This window comes from Lagopus muta, chromosome 4, assembly GCF_023343835.1.
Source record: "Lagopus muta isolate bLagMut1 chromosome 4, bLagMut1 primary, whole genome shotgun sequence".
Taxonomy (NCBI): domain Eukaryota; kingdom Metazoa; phylum Chordata; class Aves; order Galliformes; family Phasianidae; genus Lagopus; species Lagopus muta.
This window is the reverse complement of record NC_064436.1, coordinates 25,250,421-25,270,434: the sequence shown is the minus strand read 5'-3', so window position 1 is coordinate 25,270,434 and position 20,014 is coordinate 25,250,421. Positions and strand designations below refer to the sequence as shown.

Here is a 20,014-nt window from a genome sequence, read left to right as displayed (position 1 = left end):
CCATTGACTGTAGAGGGAGCCAAAGGAATAGGAAGATTTTGGAAACTGCATTGGGTTTTGCCCCCGGCTGAGCTGCTGGAGGACTACCCCAGGGGTGTGGAAGGAGAAGAAGCCATGAAGGAATGTAGGACTCTCCCCACGGACCATCCTGCTGTGGTGGTGCAAGGCTTGCCTTCAGAAAGATGCTCCTTCCCTGTGGGTGCAGAGTGCCACCTACTGAGCCACCACTTGAGATGATCCAAGTGAAACTACGTGCCCAGGGTGTGAAGTTATGCATGTTCAGCCTTCAAACAGGTAGAATACATAGATGACATTTCCCCTGACCTGACCCCGCTATAGGGGGAGCCACCTTGCTCCCACCCTGCTCTGCCCCTGTCCCTCAGCACCATGCAGCAGCCCTTGAGGTGTGGGCAGGACTTGCCCAGTGACACCAATCCTGATGGCTCAGCCCCTATGGGGCATCACGTCCTCCAGAAGTGTCCATGTGCCAACTGCAATCTCATTATTCACTTTCTTTACTTTTGATAAATCCCCAGAGAAATGCGTGAAGGGAAAGGAAGTTGCTGCAATTGCTGCCCATTAATTTTCTCTACTGACATCAAATGTTTGTTCTGTAGGGGCGGGCGCAGCTGAGCTCGGTGTTTGAGCATGAGTTATCCTTTCCCATGCATCCAGGTGAGAACAGGTGGAAGGGGGATGACTCAAGCAGTGTCTGTCTGGGCAGCTCATGACTTTCTCTCTACTTCTGATCTGCAGATGCCATATCTTCTGCTATCAGAAGCCACCTCACAGGCTGGGAGAGGGCTTTGAAGTGTGGTGTGCGTGACTCCAGTTCCTGCTGATGCAAGCCAGGAGTGCCATAATAAAGGGGACGTGGAAGCCCAGCCTACATGCTGGGGAGGAGGGAAGGGGAAGGGCCCGGATGCTGCATCTCTGGAAATCAGCGCAGATCATGCTCCTCTTTGCAACACGCAGGCATTCAGATTCCTGCTCTGAAAATCTTCAACAGCAATGTTGCTCCTGAGATGGCGACAGTTCCACAGTGCACCCTTCTTTTCTCAGACACCTATGCTGGAGCAGGGCTTGAATGGGTAAAACCAGTTCAGAAAGGGAATAATGTTATAACTCAGGTGAGACAGAAGTTCTGCCCAGTGCTGGGAGGATGTTTGGAAGCTGCCTGCTGTGAGCACTGCTGTGAGCACCAGCTCTGACTGCTCCATTTTTCATCAAGCATGCACCCAGCATGTCTCATCTGACCCAACACATCCTCCAGTGCTTGCCCACTCGTTTGTGTGCAGTAACTCAGCAAATCCTTTGGGCAGATTCTGACCCCAGTGGTCATTGTAAGGTACTGAAGCAGCGAGCTGGGTGAAGCAGCGTGTAATTACACCAGGACAGCTAGCCATCCTATCGGGGGAGCACTAGGACTCGCTGTCAATTCCTCCATCTCCTCGGGTGATCCACTCACTGGAATCTTCCCTAGCAATCTCAGGCTGTGTCCAGCCCACATCCTCCAGGAGGCAGCTCTCCATGATACCACAGCACAACGCCACTTCCTGACCATGATGCTCCAGGGGTGACACAACAAGGGGTAAAGGTATTAGACAGGAAACCCTAAAGAAACTGGGACCTCAGTATTGTCATCAGTGTGAGCTGATGCACCAATGTCTCTCTGGCCCTTCACTTTGCACATCAGTGTTTCACCTGCATCCTGCACACAGTTTGATAGGACATGAGGTAATGGCTTCAGGTTGTGCCAGGAGAGGTTCAGGTTGCATACTAGGAAACATTTATCCTCAGAAAGAGTGGTGATGCAGTGGCACAAGCTGCCCAGGGAGGTAGTGCAGTCATTGTTCTTGGAGGTGTTCAAGAACAATGGAGATGTGACACTGAGGGACGTGGTAGGCAATATTGCTGGTAGGTGGACAGCTGGACTGTTTGATCTTAGAGATCTTTTCCAACCTTAGTGATTCTATGATTCTATGATTTGATATTACATATTGAGAACACCGTGTCACCAGTAAATGAGCATCCAATCTCAGCTCGGACAATGTGTGTAACTACGTGTGCACTGAGGCTGTTGAAGACTTAATGTCTATTGTTGGGAAAACATAGGCTTTTTCTTTCTCCGGTGTCTTACAGATTGAGTTGGAAAAGACCAGAGCACAAAACATCAGATTTTAAGAGCCCCACCACAAACATGCAAACAAACAAACAAAACCCCAAAGTCCTGTAACACTGCATTTTTAAATGTAAAATACAGTTGCCTCTAATACTTGCAATATTAGTTACATATCTTCTGGTTTCTTTATCCCGTGCAACTTTTGCACAATAACCCTTTTTTGCACACTGTGACAAAGTGACTTTCTGTCAGCAAAAGCCCTTAGGTGGTTGTTAATTATCTCATGTTGAGTGCAGCCCCGCCTTTGTAAGGAGTACTGTGTGGCACAATCAGAACCAAACACAGCTGCTGGTTTTCACAGCAGAGGGGCAATCTCTCGTAGCCGCAGTACAAGGCAAAGTTCCTTGGAGTGGCCTTGCACAGATAGACCAGCCATCACTTGGAATAGGTGTCAGGCTGCCCCTGAAGGACCTTGACTGTGGAAATGAATCCCAGATGGAGCACACTGGTGCCAAAGGAAGCTGCAAGGGATGGATTGGATAACTGAGTCTCTTAATGGGGTGAATACCACATCACATTTCTCACTTCAGTGACTTGAGCATAAAGTCACCACGGGGATGTGTTATCAGCCCCTTTGAAAGCACACAGCATGTGAGTGAATGACACAGTGCTAAGCATTTTGGGAGACTCCCACCTCACATGAGGACTGGGAGTGTGTGACCAAAACAGCTGATGTTTTCCTTCCATGTCATGGGTTATTTCCATTATGGAAGTGAAGTACATGTGAGAATCATTTGGGAATTCTCTCTTGGAGGTGCAGCAGAACTTTCAGCTTTTTACTTGAATCACCTGAATTACCAGGATGGGGTTGGCATCGGTAGCGTCATGCCACAGCTGAGTGTTTCCCACTGCCCTCCCACTGGTGCATCAGTGGTGAATTTTCTTTACCTACATGAAGTCATTTTGTGTGAAAAAACAATGAATCACAAAGAGAAGCCCAAAGCAATTAGAAATTCCTTTCCTCTCACCTTTGCCAAAGCAGGATTTTTTCCCCAGAACAAAGTCTGGGCAAGCCTCCTTACGCACAGCAATGATTACGTAGGTTGCTCTGGATTTTGGTTTTTTTGTTTTGTTTTGGTTTGGTTTGGTTTGGGTTTGTTTTTTTTTTGGTTTTTTTTGGTTTTTTTTTTTTTTTTTTTTTTTTTTTTCCACAGACCATGAGTAAGCAAAGAAGCTCAGGAGAACACTCTACTTTATGAGCAGTTTGTTACGCTTCCTTGGAAATCCCATTGTGCTGGCAGTGCCTGAATTGGCTGCAGCTCCCATGCCCCGTGATGCTGGCTGCCTCCAGCCACACACATCCATCAGTCAGCAGTGCTTCTCATGTCCCCTCTTCCTTCGCATTTCCATCTGTCCCCAGCAGGCTGGAGCATGGAGCCAGTGCCTTCCCAGCAGAGGACTGCTGAGACACCTCGTGAGTAAGGCCTTGTTTGCATAAAGATGGCACAATCACACATGAAGGTGGCTTCCAAAGCACAGTCTCATTTCCTTCTGCTTTTGCTTAGGAAAAGTCCATATTCTTGAAACTTCTTGTACTTGTTGGCACTGATGTGCTACAGAGGTGTCCTCTAATGTAAGAGCTTTGGTGAAAGGTTTTCCCCCCACCCTGAATAGTGTCTTCTGACAACTTCTTTCAAGATGTATCTGTTTCAATGGTAGTGAAGAGTCTCTTCCATTCTTAACACCAAAAAGTTATTTCCATGCTCGCTAAAGTTGCCTGGAATTAACATATTTCTATAGAAAAAGAGGGAATTTAATAAAATTGGTCTAAATTTAAAATATTTTAGAATTTAAATATTTAGACTCACTGAGCAATAGAATCACAGAATCACTAGTGTTGGAGGAGATCCTTAAAGGTCACTTAGTCCAACTCCCCTGCAATGAGCAGAGACACCTACAGCTACAACAGGTGCTCAGAGCCGCACCCAGCTTGGCCTTGAATGTCTCCAGGGATGGTATTTCCATCACCTCTCTGGACAACCCATTCCAGTGCCTCAACATCCGTACTGAAAAATACATCTTCCTTGCATCTAATCCGAACCCACCCTCTTTTAGTTTGAAACAGGTTCCCTTGTCCTATGAGGATTTAACAATCCTCATTTAACAATCCTATTAGGAATTAACAATAGACTCTGCAGAGCACTACAGCCAGAAAGACATTTCCGCTCAAATCAGTGGAATGCTGGAAAATAAAATTAAAAACACTTAAAAGAATGGGCTGAACTTGAAAACATGCACAGGGCTTTGTATGGAAACTCAGGAATAGCCAGATGGTTTCCATTAGAGAGTCGTGTTTCAGTAAACAGACCCACATGAGTGCCAAGTGCTGCAGGGGTTATGTATCGCACACTGTGTGCCATGGTAAGCAAACACATTAAGAGTGTTGGAGGGAATTGAATGGACTTGAATACAGGCACTCCGGGGTCTTATAGGACTGCAGTCACAGCGACTTGCACTGAATGTTAAAAACGCCTCCATGGATGCTATCTGCACATAAGCTCCACCCCATTCCTGCTGCTAAATGGGAGGTCCACATTTTCCTAACATGTCCCCACAGATGCCGACCTGGAGTGCTGTGCCATCAGCCACGCTGGGTGATTGCTCTCACCCCCTGGTCCAGGCTAGATCTGCATGGGAGGCATCGCTGCATCAATGCAGAGAGGAGACTCAATGCTGTCACTATTCAAGTACCACCGATGGGCCAAGCAACTCCTGTCTGAGCTCATTGCCAAAGCCTGGAAGGACACAATGACTCCCACATTCTCAGACTGTGAGCTCAAGTGGTTCGTTTTGAAGTGGATGAATTTGCAGGAAGGGTGTCTGTGGGGTGTCTAAAATCTATCATTCCATTTGGTATCGCTGTTAGGCTCTGCTGAGGATGAGCTGAGTTTCAGGACACCTGCAACCTTGAGGAACAAGACTTCTGTGGCTGCAGAGATCTGCTGCCAGGCCCAGGCTTGGGAAGATGAGACTTATCTGGGAGAGAGATGTCAATAACCTGATCCCTTGGCTGCTCCAGGGACAGAGCACATGGGGGACAGGGAGGCCATTGGAGATGCATGTCGGATCAGGATGGACTGCAGCCACATATCTGTGCCTATGGGATAGTCTGACTTCCCAACTTCAATTTCCATTTTGTGTTACACTGAAATTTCAGAATTATTTTTTCCATGTGGAGTTGGCAACACTACAAATTTTGACATAATGCTAGAACTGATTTTCTTGGTGCACACAAAAGTATCCTTTATTCGGTGAGCTCAGAATGTTCTCTGCTGTTTTCTACACTCCTTTCCTACAAGAGATTTCTGCATGTTGCTCCTTTCTGCCATCTGGCTCCTGATGAAAGGATGAGCACACAGCACGATGCTCCACATCAAGAGATGAGGATCTGCAGTGAGATGGCAGTCTGCGATGTGACCACTAGGTGGGAACAGAACCAGCGGCAGAAGATTCATGGGTCGTAGCTGTACAGAAATACTGATTAAGGAAAACTTCTTTCTGTCCGATTTGAGATCACTAGAACCTTTCTAGCCTTCCAGCTGCTGAGGGTCTGAAATACCCTTGTTTGCAGGGTTCTCTTCCCATTCCAAAACATGTTACGAGGGAGAATGCTCTTGGAGCTGGTGCAGGAAGGGTTTGTGAGCATCTCTCTCAGCACTGCCTGGAAAATGATGGCTTGCATTCCCTCTGCCCAGATTTCTCTACTGGTGTAAATTGGTCAGATCTTCCAGCATTTGACCTTGCTCACAAAAGTGCTCTTGTCTTCCTGGCAATCTTCCTACAAGGGCTGAAACTTGCTGCCTCTTCCACCACTGTTTTAAAGATGCTTGCTGTTGGTATTGATGGGCTGGCTGGATTGGGAAGGCCAAAGATGCATCAATTTTGAGAGGCACTGAGTCCTCCCATTTGCTGTTCACTTTATTATGGTGTTCTTTTGACAATAAGATATCTCACCGACTTTTCTAGCCTTTATTTAAACCCTATCATTGCCTGATTTTCTGATAACTTGTTATAACTCTTTGGACTGGTTTTCACTGTCTCCTTCTCAGAAGCAAGTTGTTAGTATACTCGCTTCTTGTTTCATGCATCCCAATGGAGATCCATCTACCATTAGCTAGCTTATCTGCTAAAATAAGCCCTGTTTCCCTGTCCTCTGCTGCCTAAATGACAGTAGTTCTGGAAGAAGCAGTTAAACTGGCTTTTCTTCCTCATTCATATGTGGCTTATACAACTACCTCAATTTTCCGTTATAATAAAGAGCATTGATCATCAGCCTGAAAAACCAGAACAAAAAAAGCCACCATCATAGGACCACTAGCAAATATCTACAGACAAACAGTGGCTCCATGTTGAAGCTGCTGCTGGATCATTATTGCATCCTAAATTCTTGCTGCTTTTCATACCAACATCTTGATTCCCTCTGCTATCTGAATCTGAAGGATCAGACCAGCAGCCACCAGGGTGAGGCAAAGAGATTTCTCAATATTTTTTGGCCAATTGTTTTAATCTCCCAGTTTGCTGGGAAAGCTTTTAATCACACTGGATGGAATTATGTAATGGGATTGTTAGAGTAATGTAGGTTTGGCACCAGCTTTATTAAAAGAATAATGACTATTTTTGCAAGGCCAAACTTACACACTTTCCTTCCTTCCTTCCTTCCTCCCTTCCTCCCTTCCTCCCTTCCTCCCTTCCTCCCTTCCTCCCTTCCTCCCACGCATCCATCCATCCATCTCTCCATCCATCCATCCATCCATCCATCTATCCATCCATCTATCCATCCATCCATCCATCCATCCATCCATCCATCCATCCATCCATCCATCCATCCATCCATCCATCCATCCATCCATCCCTCCCTCTCTCCTTTCCTTCCTCCCTCCTTCCCTCCCTCCTTCCCTCCCTCCCTCCCTCCTTCCTTCCAACCATCTCTCCCTCCCTCCCTCCATTCATCCACCCACCCATCCTTCCATCCATCCTTTCTTCATCACAAACAAAGATGATTGCAGCTGACCCAGCCCAGATGTGCAATGAGTGCGTGACCTGTAAGCCTTTCCAGCCCATTTCAGCTCCCCTCCTCCCTGTGCCCCAAATCTGCCCTTCTCACGAGCAGTACTGAGGTGAGGCACTCTGTGCAATCAGACTTGCCTCTGTGCAGCTGACAACCAGCCCTCCAAACATCCTCCGGCGCTGTGACGTAAGCCAGGATCACCAGTGAGTCTTCCTCTGGCTCTCGGCACACTGGTGGCATCGTTGGCTGACACACTGCAAGGAAACCCGCTGGGGGGACACATGACTCACAGAGACTTCAGACTGCCGAAGCACCGCCAGTGACATTACCATGCAGTACGCAAGGCAGGAGAGCCTCCGGCCAGAGAGAGCTCGGCCTCCCGAGTTGCATGCCTGCACCGGAGAGATGGAGGTGGTGCCAGCAGAAACCATGGGAGGAATGAGGGAGGTTCACTCTCAGAGAGAAATTACACGGGTGTGTCAGAGGACCAGCCACGCGGTTGCGGGGCTGGTAGCCACAGTCCGGCTGGCACGCTGTGAGCTGGCAACCCGGTATGCAACCTTGAGCTCACCGCTTGCTCAATCGTATGCAGGAGGGAAGAAAATACAGGATTTGAAGGGCTGCTATGGGCTGGGATTGAGATGAGCAACAGGTAGGTGGGGAAAGCCCAAGCCAAACTAAGGCAGTCAGCTCAAAGTTAGATGTAAAAAAATAGTTCCCACCAGGGAAGCCTGTGCAAGCATGGGGCTGTGGCTGCCATCAGTTGTCACCCGCAGAACAGGTTCCTCTGTGACATTACAAGAAAAGGAGAGAGGAAGTGAAAAGCTGAGGAGCATATAATGAGGGCCTGTGACACATCACCCAATTAGCAGGGATTGACCTGCAGTGCTCTTCTAACTGGGTACCGGGGAGATTTGTACTGCCTCAACGCAGAGGCTCCAGGAGTTGGTGGTACCTCTGCTAGAGGGACCATGAGTGCTGGAAGGTGAACAAAGCACACACAAGAAGTGCCTCGGTGCTAGGCACAGCCCTGGAGGCCATCAGGGCTCTCCTGCTATGCACTGCCAAAGAGATCCGCTATGAGTAATGTCGGACTGTGCTCAGATTGCATCTTTGTGTTGGTTAGCAGACCTCTTTCCTCCTTACTGCTGCATGCACTGTCCACTGAGGCACCTGGGGAGGAGAAGCACAACAAAAGCAGGCAGAACCTGGGCAGAGCTGTTCCACTGCAGCCTGGTTCTGCCCAACCACACCTTTGCTTTGGTGCTTGTCAGTGGGAAGGTAACAGAGAAAGTAAGGCAAGGTCAGGAAGTGAGTACTGAGCTGAGAAGCAGCAGAGCTGTCATTTCAGTGACTCATCTTTTCCGAAGGAAAGGGCTGGCCACGTGTCAGGGCACTGGGAAAACCCATCCCACCTCACCTCCCAACTTCCTTGGGTCCTTGGACCACTTGAACAAGAGCTCAAAGCCTTGACACAACTGCCCTTCTGTTGGTTTGTTGAGTGTAAAAGAGCTCATGTGTCCCTTTGATGACAGTCAAGGATAGGCTGACACAGAAATAGGATGGTACAAGACAGGCCTAAGTCCTGCTGCCTTCAAGTTCACATAGAACTGTTTTTTGTGATGTCGTTCAGTAACAAGGACAGGCACCTTTTCCATTTGCTTGACATCAAGAGAATTTAAGACAGGACAGCATTTCAGTTGATGGAAAAAAAGGCAACTCTGTGATCTGCTGAGCATCAGCTCTCCCTACAGGTATGGCACCTTCTGCAGTAGCATTCTTGCTTTACAACATCTCAACCAAGCTTAGCTTCACTTTGATCAAAAACACACAGACATTCTGACATTGTTGAGAACTTTTATTTACAGGTGCAAAATTGTTCTGAGCATATTCACAAGAATAAATATAAAATTACTCTTCAGAGTAAGACGACAACTTTTTACAAAAATATATCTCTTTCGCACAGAACCACTGACGTGGGGTTCTCAAGAAATATTATTTAATAAAAAAATAAAACACTGCAAACAAAATACTTGACCTATACTGATTGGATCACCAAACAATTGAAATTTGTAAAAGGATATAAATATTGTAAATATCGTTAATAAAAATAACATTTAAATACATGGGGAGCCATAAAGTCCGTCCGGATGAACAGAATGCTGCTGGAAGTCACATTTTCTTCTACAGGGCACCAACCTCCTTGTACTCACTAGTGTTGGTGTGTCTCTTCTTGTTTCGGTACCTGAAAACAGAGAGAAGTGTCATTTCTGGAAAGCCAGTCATCCCAAGGGGCTTTTTAAGGAACAAATAGAGGGAAGGAGGAAGACAGAGAACTCAACATGACCTCTTTGTGTTTGTTCCAACTCTAGCAGCTGGGCTCTGCTTGTGCTTATGACTGGGTCTGAGATAACTTGCATGCAGAGCCTCATGTCTAAGCTTAGCCCTGAGGATTTCACACCTGCATTGAAATCTTGCTGCTGGTAGCAGGCTGTGAAATCCTGCTGCAGCTTTGACTGCAATGGGGCTGAGTGCTCCAACCAATGATGTCATCTTCTCTGAGATGAGATGTGCCATGGAGACTTCAGGCAAGGAGGATGAATTTAGGCAGCTACCACCTACCTATCAGATCCGTGAGGCTCAGATCTCCCTCTAGAGCCGTTCTGCCTACTTGGCTCTCTGTCTGCACCTTGCAATTAGTTATTAGCACAAAGAACAATTCTTGATGCCCTTGTGTCTGTTGGTGGAACAATTGCTGTCCCATGTGCTCCACAGCTGGCAAAACAATGCTTGCCATATGGCACAGTCACCACAGCACAGCAGATAGCATTAGCTATGGTAGGACAAGAGGGAATGGCTTCAAGTTGAACCAGGGGAGGTTCAGGATGGATATTAAGAATAATCTCTTAGAGAAAGTGGTGAGGCATTGGAACGGGGCTGCCCAGGGAGGTGGTGGTGTCACCATCCCTGGAAGTGTTTAATGGAAGGATAGATGTAGTACTTAGGGACTTGATTTAGTAGGCAGTACTGATGGTAGGTGGATGGTTGGGCTGTATGATCTTAGAGTACTTTTCCAACCTTAAAGATTCCACGATTCTATCCAGTTGATCTACAGATCCCGATGACCAAGGAAATGGCATTACCAAGAGAAGAAACTAGTGCTTTCCCACTCCCTGCCTGCTCTTTCATCTACTCCAACACATTCTCTTTGACAAGAGAACCAACCTGCTCAGTGATCCAACAGGGTCAGAGAGCATCTGCAGGTACTTGTGCCTGACCTAGCCTTCCATTTAGGTTATACAGTCAATACATGTTTTTTTTTTGCATCATGCCAGCAGGTTTCCTCATACTCACTTGATTGCATGGAGATAGTTTAAGTACCTCTGTCCAACTGGACATCTTACTATATGCACACTGCTGAACCACGATGGAAATGCTCTTACCTCTTGCAGATGTAATAGCCTGCGATAGAGATGGCGATGAGGAAAAGCAGAACAAGGATGACTGTCAGTGCCACATACTCCGTGCTGAGGGGCTGTCGGACGAGTTCTGAATGCACACATCTGACACCGGAGAAGCCTACATCACACCTGAGGATAAGAGAGACATAATTGGAGAAATTGCCACACGGTTACATTTCAGCACTCTGCAAAGCATGCTATACTGCTGGCTGTTTCCTTAGAGAGAAGCAAGTCCAACTTCTACAGTCAAACCCCTTGTGGGTCTTGGAATTCAAATCAATCAAGTAAGTGAGGAATACCCTTAAAGTGTCCAGAGGGTCTTTTTCAGAAGAGACCTCACTGCCTTGCCTGCAATCTGGACCTCTTGCTATTGTACATGAAAATGAACGATGAGAGTAACATCACAATGAGTGTGCTGTGCCTATGGTAGGTTGGTGACTAACCTCACTTGTCTTAGACTTTCACTTGGGTTTCACTGCAGCCAGCTCATATGCTTCATACTTGCTTAAATCCAGCCGAGGTCTGTTACAGATACACTGCTTCTCTTTATGTTCTTGTGAGTATTTAAACACTTTGCTGGGTCGGTGGTCCCCTAAGCGTCACCAAGATCAGTTAATCCAAAAGACCACATCAGGGAGGCTGCAGGGTACACTGTGCTCGGTCCTTACCTGCAATAGTGCTCATCCAGATCCACTATGTACACACACTGTCCATGGAAGCAGTAGTCTTTCATTTCAGGTTTGCATCTGGTTATCCCAACTTGAGCCACACGAGGACTGTTCTCTGTCTGGACTGCAGAGAGATTTAGTTAGCATCTCATCAGTTTCATTTTCCCTTTCCCAAACAATGCGCAAGCATTACATGTCCAACAAGCCTGGCTATTAACAGAGCTGCAATGCAGTGGGCACTGCAGCAGGTGAGCCTTTTGGATAGAGTTGGACTTACACTGACTCTTCCCTTACAAATCCCACATCACGTATTTCTGCTTTCACAGCAGTTCTCATCGTAAGACACAGATACTATGCTGAAAAGTGATACTAAATAGAACACAGCCTTAAGAAGGTTCATGTTCAACATTAGCAAACTCTCTGTGGGATGATGGGAATGTGGTTCAGCAGTAACCTATGGGTAGAGTTGAAGTGTTTTCCAGAGGCAACTCTGTGAGGCCACCAGCTTGAGGAAGATGGCAATCAAAGACTTGCTATTTGCAAAGAGAGCTGTGGAGTACACTTACCTAATGCTGTTGTGCAGTTTTCCATTTCACCAGGTGCACATAATGGGATCACTGTTGTGCCCATGACCGCTTGCAATAGGTAACCTATGAGAGAATGAAGTCAGAATAAGGTTGCTGTTGAGTACGGTTATGCATTGGCATGACAAACCGGTATTCATCGCAGGAAGTGATCAACATGGAGAACTCCTGGGGTCATGGCTGTCCCTGGACAGAGAACTTCCCAGGACCCAGCAGTCAGCATGGCAGTGCTGCAGCATGCTGTGAGGGTCTGTACTCAGCCAGGCTCAGTGCCCATCACATTCTGTCCAAAGGAAGATCAAAACAAAGCTGCTCTTCTGCAGGAGACAGCTCCCTCAGGCTTGCTGCACTCTGCCTGAAATGCTGACCAGTTCCTGCACTCACTCCTCTCCACTATTCAAATCAAAGCCCACTTGAAAAGAGCTAACATGAGACACCAAACTTTCTCTGCTCACTGGATTCAAGAGATGTCAACCCACTCACAGGTCATGGGCCAGTGTCACTCATCTGGGGAGGGCCTTGGGAGGAAATGAGGACACTGCTGCCCTTCCTCCACCACCCACACTACAGCAAGAAGAGGATGAGAGGCAACGGCCTGAGGTTCAGGCTGGATGTTAGGAAACATTTCTTCTCAAGAAGAGCGGTGAGGCAATGGAATGGGCTGCCCAGGGAGTTGGTGGAGTCACTGCCCCTGAAGGTGCTCAAGAACCTGAGATGTCGCACTGAGGAACGTGGTTAGTGGGCATAGTGGGGATGGGCTGCAGCTGTACTTGGTGATCTTAAAGGTCTTTTCCAATCGTTACAGTTCTGTGATTCTAAGAACTGCAGTTCAGCAGGCCTGGTGTGGGTACCCACCACACGGGAAGGGACTGCAGCATGCAGGCAGAGGAATCCGGCTGCATTTCCCTGGGGAGCAGGGGCCCTCCTTCCCTTCTCCCACAGATGCAGCCAATCATGTGTTTTGACATCTTTCGGGGTGTCCTGTGATGCTGCACAGGACAAGCATTCCAGTACTTGAATGAACATTTCCAAGAAGGATCTAAAGGCTCCACAACTAGCCTACAAGAAGCAATGAAGGCTCATCCCAGCTGAGCATGAATCCACTTTGGGATGATCCCTGCTGTGGTCACAATCTAACCTGTTCAGCTACCAGCCCCACACCACGGCAACCTGCAGTTGGTGTCTTTGGGCTTTTTGCCTCCATTAACTCATCAGCTCCTGCATGGCTAATAGATGGAATGTGCCTTCATAGTTTCTTGATCACTCCAACTCCAGTTGTTAGAAATCTTCATTACCCCTCGTTGCTAAATGTACAGCAACTCAGGAATTCTACGCAGCTCATCCATTTCTGGTGATCAGCAGGACATCCCTTAAGATGCTATTCAGTCAGATGCTAGAAAGGCAGAACATCTGCCTCAGATGGACAGAGCTTTTTTTTTTTTTTTTTTTTTTTTGTCCTAAATACATTTCCTGCACAGCCAGGTTACTACAGGGCTTTAGAGAAAGGACACAGACTGGGTGCACCCCACCAGAGCCACAGGAACAGAGTAGTGACATGAGGGACCATAGAAGAGCGTGCCAGAGACCTGAACAGAGCTCCTGTTGCATGACTCAGCAGGAGCTACCTCGCACTCTGACAAGGCAGGACCTGAAAGTTTACTTTCAGGGTGGGATTTTTATTATTATTATTATTTTAATTTTTATTTAATTTTTACAGCACTTTGTGCTCAGTACAGATTTCATGAGGAGCAGCTGCTGGCTGGGTAGATGAGTTTTAGGCCAGCAGAAGGTCTCTGTTCAGCCTACACACTTCTGCTTTGGCTTGCATGCTTCCTCCACCTAAGTGTGATCTGAGCAGTTCCTTTTTAGTCCAAAGCTCTCTGTTGGACAGATAACAGAACACAGCTGAGAAACCCCAACCAAGGCTGACTAGAAGTACAACTGAGAGGCAAGTCAGCCCTTCTCTGTGCTCGGAGCACCAATGGAGACAAAATACTAGACACTGTAATTGACAGACACACAAAGCAGAGCAAAGCCTGCCCCATCCCAGCAGCCAATAACCTTCACCTGACTGCAGGCACAGACCAGAGCACAGGTGTGGTATTTGCTGACACCCAGCAGTATTTTCGGCATTTGGGCAAAGTCCTTCCTGCTCTGCACCATTACATTTTGCCCTTTCCCCCATACACATATTTTTCCTCTGACATCAGTGGGAGGGGGAATCCTGCTGGAGGATTAGGGATCCACATGCTGCAGCAGCAGAGAAAAACCTTTCCCAGAATAGTTATCAAGTGATGTATATCAAACGTAGGACCTGGGAGAGGTATTTATATTTTTATTCCTTTGCTGTTCACTAAGTAAATACTGCACAGGGTACAAGATAACAGAAATGAGGTTGTCAGTATTTATTAATGCCTCTCAGGAATGCCAGTGTTATGCCGCCAGCACGCAATGCCTGGTAAGGTCCTGTGGATATCACTCTACGATTAACTCTGTTTCTGGAATGGGGATATTGCTGCAGTTTGCTGGGCTCTTCATGAAGGATGAACAAGAGACAGAACAGCTCCTCAGATTCCTGCAGCCTTTGCCAGAGGTGATGTGCTATGGTAATTATCAGATCAGCCACTATGGCTTCCAGCTGCAGGATGAGGGACATACAGGACATATGGAACCAAGAACTAGTCTCTCTGCAAGATTCACACCACTTTAATGGGGAATTGTTAGGTTTCTTAGAGGTGCTAGGTCCCCATCATCACTTGATTTGGTTTCACTCATCCCTGAGATCACTGGCCATTTACTGATTCACTTATAGAAAGCTCCTTAATGCTATTTAACATTTGGCACCTCGGTGCTCCCCCCATATGTTTGTCACTTGGGTTTCACTATCAAAGAAGTGCCAAACACAGTGGTACCCAGGTGACATCTCCCCGGTGGGCCTCAGTCCATTTAACTTGGGGGATGGATCCAGCTGGATCCCCACTATCTGGTTTCATACACTCAGAGCCCACCTGACTACCTAAGGCCTTCTTTGTGCAGAGGGAGCAGGGAACACAGGTCAGCCTGTCCCACAGGCTCTGTGCACACCACTACTACTACCATCCAAATTCAGTGCATCACCTTCTGTCTCCTTCCGCAGTGAACCACTCTGCCCTACCACACACCTCTTCAGGCCATGTAGACCAAGCAAGCCCTATTGGCAGTAAAGGCCAGGTGGGGTGCCTATGCTCCAGGCGGGGATCACAGAACCATAGGGTTGACCATGAAAGCCTTGCTAATGGCTTGCCCTACTTCAGCAAGTGGCTGTGCAACTCTGCCCTCACACCAGCACCTCTGGAGTTTGGGTTATCCATGTACGCTAAACACATGCCCTGGGAAATGGGATGCAGTCATTTGAGACAATTTTAACCACTGCAGAGAGAGCACGCCTCCCCATCCTCATGCTTGGGATATAACACCTTGCTTCTGCTTAGCGCACCAGGTGGGATGTACCTGTGCAGGCTGTTTGGCCATGCCCAGCAAACACATGCCTAACACTCCTCCTCTTCCTGGGATGAGACATGCCAGCGACACAGGCTACTCTTCCCATTCTGTAAAGGAGATGTTGTCAGCCCTCTATGCCCCCAGCTCTGTACTCTGTGTACATGGTGGTAAGGAGAGAGACTCAAATAAATTTCCCCCCCCCCCCCCCCCCCCCCAGGGCAATGAGCTGAAGCATCTGTACATGTTTCTGGGAAGCAGTGTCTACACTTCATCATGTTGTGTATTGCATCCATGACTTCAGAACTGCAGACTCAGAAACACAGATGCCCTAAAGCAGCCCTGCAGACAGCGGCCTGCATGAGATGACCATCACTCCAGCAGTGCCCACATGATCCCCTTGAACTCTGGGCCAGGACTTACCCTTAAGAAGAGATTATTCAGATAATTACTTATTATGTGCACTGGTCATTTCTGCACTACTTCCACCCCCCTGCAGACCTGCACACCAATGACTGCATTCACACACCACCCTTCCTTTCAGCACGGGACAGAGGGCTCTACACTGCATGGGAAGGAGAAATCCATTACTGCTTCCAGCCAGACACACCACCTGATGGTGTCTTCTGTATGTTTAGGTTCAGAGACCTCTGCAGTCAGCTCAGACACGACACAGGAAACCACAAAGTTCCCCTGAGCCAGTGACAGCCTGGATACAGAGCTGATGATGGCCACTGGAGTTAAGTCCTGCCTTGGGGCAGTGAAGCTCTGGAGCTTGGCACTACAGCAGCCATCAGCTGCTGTAGAGACAGATTTCCCAGCTGCACTATGGATTTCTGCTTGAACTGCTGACCTGGGATAGAAAGGCAGCAAAGTGCTCCCAGCACTTGCTATGAGGCCACCTCATTGTGACTAATCTGTCCCCTACCATTAGATTCTGTGCCTGCCCCGGAAATACATCAATCTGTCCACAAATCCATGAAGACATACCAGTTCCTTCCAGTGTCAGCTGTGTGCAAAGCACAGCTGAGTCACAGGCTAAAAGACGTTTAACCTGCTGTCAGTGCAGCAGCTGAGCCACGAGCCCTATGGAAAACCTGGTCAAGGGGAAAGACAGAAACTCCTGCTGCAATTGGTCTTAGGGTTGGCCTTGGGACTGACTGCCCCATTGCCTCAGAGCCTGAGCCCAGCACTGCAGGCATGAGAATGCACTCTGTGATGAGGACAGAGTGAGTGCTGCAGGTCTCAGCCCTGCCTCAAGTCTTGCTGCACACAGTGTGCATCGCCCCAAAGGGTCACTGCCTCACAGCCCCAGTGGAGCTGTAGGATAGTGATCAGCTGTGTGCTCCGGGACTCTGGGTGCTATAAAGATGCGCTGTTTGGTGCCAGCCGTCAGGAGCACATGCAACGCGAGAGATGCTCACTCCGGATAAGCCGGGGAGAAGTGGAAACGCCAACGGGCTGCTCTGCGGTAAGCAGAGGCCCCTCTATTTGGCTTCAGCACTGAACTCACCCAGAGCAGTAGGACAGGATGAGAGGACAGAGCAGCTCCTGCTACCGGGGAGGGAAAAGGGAAAGAGCGCACACCTTCCCCCATCACATCGCACCCCTGCACATCCAACATGCCAGGCACTCACCGAGAAAGAGCAGCAGGCTGCGGGTCCGCGGGCCGCCGGCGTCCATCGCTATCGGGTTGCTGATAGAGAGGAAGAAGAGGAGGAGAAGGAGGAAGACAACGACGGAGCTGCGGAGCGCTGTGAGGCGGCCGCGCCGTCCCGGTCTTTATGTGCGGCGGAGAGGCGGGGCGGTGCGGTGATGAAACCCGGCCGGGCTCGGAACAGGTGCCCGTCCCCGCCGCTTCCTCCCGCAGCGCATTCCGCCTCCTCCCGCCCCCCCGTGCCCAGAGGCAATGCCCCGAGGTGTACGGGGGCACCCTCGGCCCGGACTCCGCCTCCCGGTGCACGTGCTGCCATTATCTTTCTTTCAGCAAACATTGCTGCGTGGCACTCCTGGCTGTAAAAAGGGCTGCCAAGCGGGCCCGGGGACTCGTGGCCACGGTTGAGCGCAGCATTGTTGGGGTTGGGTGTAATGGCAAGGGGTTAGGCCAGTGCAAATGGGTGCAGAACTACTAGGATGGGGCCTGGGGACGCAGCATAGCCCAGCGCTGCCAAACGTTGACCAACAACGTGGGGCAGGCAGCCACAAACTTGCTGCCCTCCCCAGTCTCCTACCTGCTGGCATTTCCCATCACCCCTCAGCCCACGCGTGCCTTGAGCCTGGGCACTAGGTGCAGAAACGGTCCATTAGGTTCCAACACAGTCCGCAGGAATGTGGCACCTCACCTCCACCTGCTGGGATGGCTGAAGGGCAGAGTGCCCCTCCAGCGTTTGGCAGCGTGGGCAGCTGCTGTACCAACCGACCAGCACTTGGCTGGGTTTAGTCCTTCCTGCATTCTGCTGAAGGCCGTTGCTGCACTCCATTGCTAGGTGAAGCATGACCTCGTTGCCCACGCCGTCAGAGTTGGGGGATACGCCACCTCACATCTCTCTATACGCGTTTGTGACAGATTGAATGGCTTTTGCCTGAACTGCTCAGCAGTGGGAGCTGTTTCTTTTCCTTTTAAAGCAACACCATTACCTTCTTCATCAAAAATGGTAAGGTTATATCCTATTTATTACGGAACTGATAAGCCTACCTCATAGTGCAAGGAATGTGACTGTTGATATCGAGGTGCAGTTAAATAGTTGATAACTCCCATATTCATAGTTTCTCTACTACACAAGTGTTATTAATACAACAGAGTTCACTACAGAGGATACTGGAGAACATGACAAAGCATGTCTCCATGCTCAGGTTCCAGTTCTAAGTAATAAACACATGAATTTGGGGAGTTTGGGAACAGATCTGGTGCTTACAAGTCACTCTTTTGCTTTTTTTGGGAACGCTTTCTTAGATCCACAGAAGCGTGGAGATGCTGAAAGTAAAAAGCTCAGTGTGTTACTACTGCGTTACGTCAGCATAGCCTGTTAACTATGCAAACATAACAGTTGGCAAGATTGGGCACCAAAATAGCTGCATGCAACCGAAGTTCACTTCGTGAGGAAGTAGAACATAATGTAACCTGAATCTTTTCCCAAGTTCATTTTTGTCCCTGCAGCACTATGGCCCCAATATGATCACTTCATTGCATTAAGGTGAGCAGGTGGTAGCTTTTCTGATGCCACATGACTGCTTTTGTTGCTTCTTTAATTGGGGCTGATCCCTTTTATTAAGGACTTTATTGTCTGCTCTTTTGGGGCTCACAGTGAGTAAAGGAAGTAATTGCAATCATAGGAAAACGTTTCTGCGTGTGGGCATTTTCCAGGATGCCTTAAAAGTAACATCATTGCAGAACTTCCACTTTATAATTAATTTCACCCTTAAATTCCTGTGTGATTTATCCTCTGAAAAGAGAGCATTTAATTATAGTTCTGTACCGGTATCCAGATACCAGGTAACACTGACACCATTGAAGCCATTCATTGGAATTTCCTCTTTCAGATTTGAATCTGTGGGCAAGAAGTACCACATACAGATCTTTGCTTCACCTTTCTGTAATTTTCTCTGTCTTGTGGTGTATATTTCCACATCAGCCATCTCCACTTTCACGTTTCACCATCCTCTTCCACTACGTGGAGGTGCCTGTTCGGATACTGCCTGTACACACTCTAAGAGTTAATGTTCCAGTTGCTACTCTTCACACTGGGTAGCACCTTCCTGCACCAATGGATCCAATGTAAGGCAGATTCATTACATCCCATGAATCCAAGGGGAAAAGCAGAAGTTTGATGTACATTTTCCTTTGCTTGAGACTGCATTTCTTCATGGCGATTGGCTGTAGAAGAATACAGGTGCATTCCTAATAGTGAACTGTCACTTTATGTATGTGTTCTTGCATAACCAAATCCATACATGACAGATGACTCCTACTTTCTGTAAAACCCACATCCAGTTTTACACACTGCCATTGTAGCTACTGATCTGCATTGCTTTTTGTTTGTTGAGAATACCACCTATTTCCAAAAGCAACATATTTTTGTTAGAAAGTGTTTTTGAAAAGAGAAGAAAATCACAACCTTGCCTTGAAGCACTGGATAACTTTACACGAGAAATAAAAAGGTGAAAACCATGACCACAGATACTGTAAGAAGGGATATACCTAATTGGGATCCATACTTGAGATAGACTGCAGGAAATGGAGTAAGGAAAAAGCCTTGAGCCAGACTTACTCTATAGAAAGGTCAGACTCAAATCTACTACGTCTGTGATGAATCATTTAGGGCCAGTGTACTTAAACAACCACGCTCTCCTATAAATGATGAGAGTTCAAAACACTAACCCAAGGCTGAAAGTGGCTCTTCCTGGAAATGTGGGGTGAGGTCAAAGCTCCTGTTTAAAATAAGAATCACCTCAAATTCAGCAGGTTCTTGGGCAACTTCTTGGGCCAGCATTAAGCAGAAATTGAAATAAAAACAGAAACAATGAACAAAAGAACTCTAAGTCCCATCTATCTTGATGCATCTCAGAAGATGGAAAGGTAAGGGCAAAGGCAGGTTTTCATTCTGCTGGCATATAGGAAATTTCCATTCCTCTGA

At 47.8% G+C, this 20,014-nt stretch overlaps 1 protein-coding gene across 1 annotated transcript; it reads right to left on the bottom strand.

Annotated features, from left to right (window-relative positions):
• Positions 1 to 9,033: 9,033 nt before the first annotated feature.
• Positions 9,034 to 17,252, bottom strand: EREG (epiregulin). Its single transcript, XM_048943032.1, has 5 exons — positions 17,018 to 17,252; positions 11,886 to 11,969; positions 11,320 to 11,443; positions 10,634 to 10,780; positions 9,034 to 9,435 (listed from the first exon to the last, which is right to left on the bottom strand). The coding sequence occupies exons 1-5, from the start codon at positions 17,061 to 17,063 to the stop codon at positions 9,375 to 9,377; spliced, it is 462 nt and encodes a 153-aa protein (XP_048798989.1). The 5' UTR covers positions 17,064 to 17,252; the 3' UTR covers positions 9,034 to 9,374.
• Positions 17,253 to 20,014: the final 2,762 nt, after the last annotated feature.